Genomic DNA, 6,224 nt, shown 5'->3' with positions numbered 1-6,224 from the left:
GTAAATTTGTTGAATTTTTTTTTTTTTTGTATGACCAGATATCACTAACAATAAAAAGTGCAATCAGTGTTTATGCAACATTGGAATTTTCCGATTTTATGACGTTTATCGTTACTACTGTTCATATCGTTAAATGTGTGTATCTCTAATATCATGCTATATATATCTAATACTTACATAATATTAGACGCATGTCTAAGTGAATATGTATAAATATAAAAAAATCCTGGTTCCAATTGGTGTAGTATATTGTGTATTATACTATATGTATCTTCTAATGTAATAAAGAACAAAACTTGTATCTACCGCTATTATAAATAAGCGACTAAAATATAAATTTATTTATTTATTTATTATTTTAAATATTTTTAAAAAATAATTCTTGTTTTATTTATAATATTATACATATATTATACAGTGATTTGCCTATAGAATGTTCATATGTTTCCTTAAATAATAGTTTTACAAAGAATAAAATAGTTGTAATATTTAGTATAGTACACAATATTATACTTAAACAATTTTTGTAGAATATAAAATATTGATAGATTAGTATAAAATACTATAATAATTATCAAATTATCATGATTTCCCATATATCTTCCTAACATATTATTCTACAGAGTTAAGAGGTAGGCAAGTTAAAAACTACTCTTTAAAATTCTGGTTTGAAGGCATACAATTTTTAAAAAAAATTATAGTAATAATTGTATATAATATATATTTATATTTTATATAATTTTCAGTAAAAAAGGTGGTTTTTATCTGAAAAAAGAAGTTGGTATTACCACAATACCTATGATACTTCTGATATACAAAATGTTATTAAAATGGTATATTCCAAATCTAAGTACTTAAAAATATAAACATTAGGTTGATTAACTTAAAAATTGATGCAAAATTTAGAATTTGAATAAAGTAATTATTAAATTTAAAATGGTGGTGAGGATGCTCGGCGAAACACCCTGTATGTATTATTTTAAAATATTCTGGATTATAAATATTTTGTTATAGTTATCAGAAAACAATAGTTGTTATGGAGACTAGACATTTTTATCGACTATTTTTATTTACGTATAATACCATTTTTAATAAATGCATTGACAACTTATAAGATAAGTATTTTTAAAATATTTTATAATTTATAGTTTAAAATATACAATGTAATATTGAAAGCTTAAGAATGTAATAATTTATATTCTATTGGCTATTGCACAACTATTACTATTTAAATATTTAAAAATCTTTAGTTGAGATTTTTATGTAATAGGTACTTGTAATATTCTAATATTCTATCTAGTAAGAAATATAGTTACACGCATTTTATTATTATTATTTATTTTTTTTGAATCGTATATATATATATATATATATATATATGAATATAACTATATAATAGTAAAATAATTAATGAATTAATTTTTATTGGTAATAAATGATTTAATTCAAATAATTGGGGGTGTTGAAATCGAGTAGAAATGGATGTGGGTAAGTATTGTAAATTATGCTAATGCAAAATTAAACGTATTTTATAGTAAATCATAGAAAAAAATATATCTCTTCTCTGAACAAATTCTTATAATTACGCCACCTTTACTGAAGGATGTCTAGCTGTTTGTAACATACTTTGTGTTCTCGTGAAAAAGTGGGGAACAAGCATATATTATTGTAATAGTACCAGATACATCGCATTATATTCTCGTTTTATATTATAACAACTATTTATTCATTCGACATTTGTCTACCCGTAAACACGGCTGGCCAGTTAATTGCTCTGAAAGTTTTGCTAATTATTTGTTTTTTCCATATTTTTCGACATGCGACTTATTAATGTTTTATTATTGATACGTTTGTATTGTTTGGTGGCTGCTAATCAGTTTCCCGTAGTAGAAATTGAAAGCGGGCTCATATCTGGAATACTGTCGAAAACATGGAATGGAAGGACTATTTACAGCTTTCAAGGTATACCTTATGCAACTCCTCCAGTGGGGAAGCTGAGATTTCAGGTAAACTTTGTCAACGTGCTTTCACAAATGCATTATAGATATAAAATTTTGGAACACACATGTTATATTATAGGAACCTCAACCGATAAAACCTTGGCTAGGAGTGTGGAACGCATCGTCTCCGGGTAGTAAATGTATTCAATACGATCATTCTAGTTATTTAATTGAAGGAGACGAGGATTGCCTTTATGCCAACGTGTATACACCAAAAGTTAGCTATTCGAATATTTTGTCTATTTGAATTTAAATTATAATAATTGATTTTATTTATGATTTAGCTTCCGACAAGAGGAAAGAGTAATAAGCTTTTGAATGTATTGGTTTTTATTCACGGAGGTGCTTTCATGTTTCTTTACGGGTCTGTGTACCAGCCCGATTATATATTAGATAAAGATATAATTCTCGTTACGTTTAACTACCGGCTCGGACCAATAGGTAATATTATATTATGACATTCGAATTTAATATAAACAAATAATATTTATTATTTCGTAATAGAGTTTAATACAAAATATGTCCTACTAGGATAATGATTCTAATTAATATTTATATATATTATAAATATATTCTTGATACATAACCTCGTCAATGCGCCTAACCTTCAATTTATTAAATTTAAGGTTATATTTCATACTGTTTTTGTATAATATATTAAAATAACGATTAAGCGTAATTTTAAAATATTTTGTTCTGATATTTTTCCTATTTTTGTACAATATCACATTAACATTAATTTTATAGTAATAAGGTTCCAAATTTACCAAAAATGTACGTACTATTGTTTGTTATGCTTACAGACAATAAATAAAACATATATAATATAATATATTATACAGGTTTTTTTAGTACTGGAGATTCGGTAGTGTCTGGAAATAACGGATTAAAAGATCAAGTGCATGCATTAAAATGGGTGAAAAGAAATATAAAATATTTTGGAGGTGATCCAGAAAATATTACAATTAGTGGAATGTCGGCTGGAGGTGCCAGTGTTCATTTTCATATGTTGTCACCATTGTCTAGAGGTTACACATTGATCAATGTTTTTTTTTCGTCGTTAAGCTCGTGTATAGTTTTCTAATTTATTTCGTGTGATACATGTATAATGTACATAGGATTGTTTCAAAAAGTATTCTCTCAGAGTGGAACGGCGCTGTGCCCTTGGACAATGGCTGAAAATGTACCTTCTAAATCAGCAGCTATCGGCGCTTACTTAGGTTGTCCAACTTATCCGTCAAAAGAACTGGTCGAATGTTTAATTACCAGGCCAGCTGTACACATCGTAGAAGCAGTTAAAATATTTTTTGTTAGTACGATTTCTGTTGATCGTTTTTAAAAAAATGTATACTTATTTAGTTTACTTTAATGCGATTATTATTACAGCCGTTATTGTACAACCCATTTTCTCCTTTTGGACCGGTTGTCGAGTTACCCAGTGAAAATGCTTTTATAAGTGAACTGCCCTATCATATTTTAGCTAAAGGTCTAGCAGCAGATGTACCGTGGTTGTTAAGTGTTGCCACTCATGAGGGTCTTTATCCAGGATCTGGTATTCGATTTTACTAATATTATTTATTAGGTATGCCATAATTGTAATGTGTAAACAATATTGTGTTTTTAGAATTCATCAATGATCCAAAGTTGTTAAAGTATATTGACGAAAATTGGAACAAAGTCTTGCCACACATACTGGATTACAATTACACAATACCTCAAGATAAAATTGACAACGTTTCAGAACTTATTAGAAAAGAATACATAGGCAGTAAAAGATTGATCAAAGGAAATACAGAACAATTTATTCAAGTACTGAATTAATATATTATTATTCATCAGATAATTCATATTTGAACGATATTTTCAGATGATTAGCGATCGCCTGTTTGTAGTCGATATTATAAAAGCTGCTAAAATGCATTCTCAACTTTATAAATCTCCGGTATATTTATACCAATTCGGATACCGGGGTAGCCACAGTCTTTCGGAATATTTTTCAAAATCAAATGAAAATTACGGTAATAAAAATATTTTAAATTATATCATATTATTTTATTGACTGTTACACAATATATTAATTTTGTATTTATATAGGAGCAAGTCATGCAGATGACACAGGTTACGCGTTAAAAAACGTATATGCAAACGTCGAAGACTCAGAATCGGATAAATCATTAGTGCCAATTATAGTTGATATTTGGACATCATTTGCTTTTAAAGGGTAATATTTTATATTATAATATTTCTGTAATAAATTTATTGAGGAAAAGTTATTTTTAAAATAGAATACCATCAACTGGAATTAGTTCTATAAATTGGACTCCTGTCAGCAAAGATCCTCATCATTCGGGTTTATCGTTTTTAAAAATATCTTCCCCTACAAATATTTCTATGGACGAAGTCCAGGGCATGGGGAGAATCGCTTTTTGGGATTCGCTGGACTTCAAAGAGAATGAACATTATTCTTATTATAAAAATAAGGATTTCTGATTGTTTTTTTTAAATTAATTATTAATTTTATGTATTATGATGAGATATCGTGGTCTGAATAAGAATATTTTAATGATTTAATTGAACTCATAATATTATAACATAGTATAACTATTATTTATTTTATTTTTCATGTATAATGTATTTCTACATGTATGAGTTGGTGAATAATGAATATAATATTATATGAAAAATATCGCTTAAGTTTTGTTTGCTTATAATACGTTATTTGCTTAGTTAAATTTATTTTTATATAGATAGTTCATGGGACACACAAAGTATTATTATTATTATTTTGAATTTGTATTAAATTGTATAGTTATTTGGTTAATCAATCAAACAATTTCTTATTATTTTTTAATCTATGTTAAAGAACATTTTGATGAAACATTAATATTGTATTATTTGATTTAAACGTGTAATCATAATTTAATAATTCATTATATTATTTTAATAGTTAAAATAATTTGGTAAATTATTACTGAAAATTTCTCAAAAAAAATGGGTTTTATAATTATTATTATATTAAATTTTTCATAGAAACTTTGTTTCCAACGACAAAATGTTATAAAATATATAACATATATCTATGTTTATTTAAACTTATCGGTGTATTAAAAAAAATATAATAATTAAATAACTATTCAATTTGATATTTCGAGATCGAGTATTTTTTTTTTTTAAATTATCAATAGTTCAAATAATTTTTGTTTTTTAAGTAAAGGAGCTTATATAATTTTTTTATGAGCTATAAGAAACAAAACACGTTATGAAATCTTGGCGTTGGTTAATCTATTCCGTTAGTTTCGCTTAAACTGATTTATTATATGAAATGTAGGTACTATATATCAACACATTGGTAATTATTTTTGAGATACCTGCTGTACTTGTGTTAAACATAACTCACAAATCACAATTGATATATTGGAGTATTGCCATACTATTGGTAACTATATGATATTATATTGATATTTTTATTGGAGCTGTGTAACAATTTTCTATAACTTGCCATTTATTTTATAAGTATAATAATTAATCTGCAACGTGTTATGTGGTATTTCAGTATATTATTTAATACGTATTATAAAATATATTAGGTTAGAATATTAGATGTCTTGTCAAATTATTTATTTTTATATTTTGTGAATCGATTAATAATGGTCTTGTTGTTATGTTGGGCCGCTGACAAAACTATTAAAATTTACGAAATTTGAAGAAGTACTTAATGAATTATTAGCATTAAAACCATAATATTAAGTGGTCTTTTAATCACCAACGTATGCCATTAGTAGGTAAAAACATGTTCACGTTACCAACAAACACGTTGAATAAATTAAACTTTACACGTGGTATAGAGTGTGAAAGGTGAACACTATTTTATGGTCACAAACTAATGATCAGTTACTATACACAAACTCACACAGCCCTTTCACGGTTTTTTTTTAAAAAAAAAATTGTCCATTTTCAACAGCCCTGAAATTGGTATCAAAAAAGACTTACATCACAACGATGACTTAAATGCAGTTTTAGTAGTCTATCTATTACGCCGAAATATCGTAATTGTATGATTGAATGTTATCCAAAAAAATGTAATGTATTTGTAATGTATTATGGTTGAGGTAAGCTAACTATGCAACTTGTGCCTAAAAAATAATGCTGATGACGAATGCCTTTTAACAAATAATAATTATTGTTATAGGGAGGGATAGCTAAACCCTGTCCTATAATTGATGT

General features: G+C 26.4%; 1 protein-coding gene across 1 annotated transcript; it reads left to right on the top strand.

Moving 5' to 3' along the window:
* Positions 1-1,408: 1,408 nt before the first annotated feature.
* Positions 1,409-4,938, top strand: LOC114125451 (esterase E4-like). The gene is made up of 10 exons (XM_027989107.2): positions 1,409-2,006; positions 2,080-2,217; positions 2,285-2,441; positions 2,843-3,028; positions 3,119-3,309; positions 3,387-3,552; positions 3,625-3,809; positions 3,868-4,018; positions 4,095-4,221; positions 4,286-4,938. The coding sequence occupies exons 1-10, from the start codon at positions 1,818-1,820 to the stop codon at positions 4,488-4,490; spliced, it is 1,695 nt and encodes a 564-aa protein (XP_027844908.2). The 5' UTR covers positions 1,409-1,817; the 3' UTR covers positions 4,491-4,938.
* Positions 4,939-6,224: the final 1,286 nt, after the last annotated feature.

Source organism: Aphis gossypii, chromosome 2 (assembly GCF_020184175.1).
Source record: "Aphis gossypii isolate Hap1 chromosome 2, ASM2018417v2, whole genome shotgun sequence".
NCBI classification, from domain to species: Eukaryota; Metazoa; Arthropoda; class Insecta; order Hemiptera; family Aphididae; genus Aphis; species Aphis gossypii.
Note: the sequence above shows the minus strand (reverse complement) of the source record. Positions and strands in the feature narration are given on the sequence as shown.

Coding starts and splice junctions, on each gene's coding strand:
- LOC114125451 (XM_027989107.2), top strand. CDS start 1,818: ATGCGACTTATTAATGTTTTATTATTGATACGTTTGTATTGTTTGGTG. Junction 3,553..3,624: donor GGGTCTTTATCCAGGATCTG/GTATTCGATTTT, acceptor TTGTGTTTTTAG/AATTCATCAATGATCCAAAG. Junction 3,810..3,867: donor ATACAGAACAATTTATTCAA/GTACTGAATTAA, acceptor CGATATTTTCAG/ATGATTAGCGATCGCCTGTT.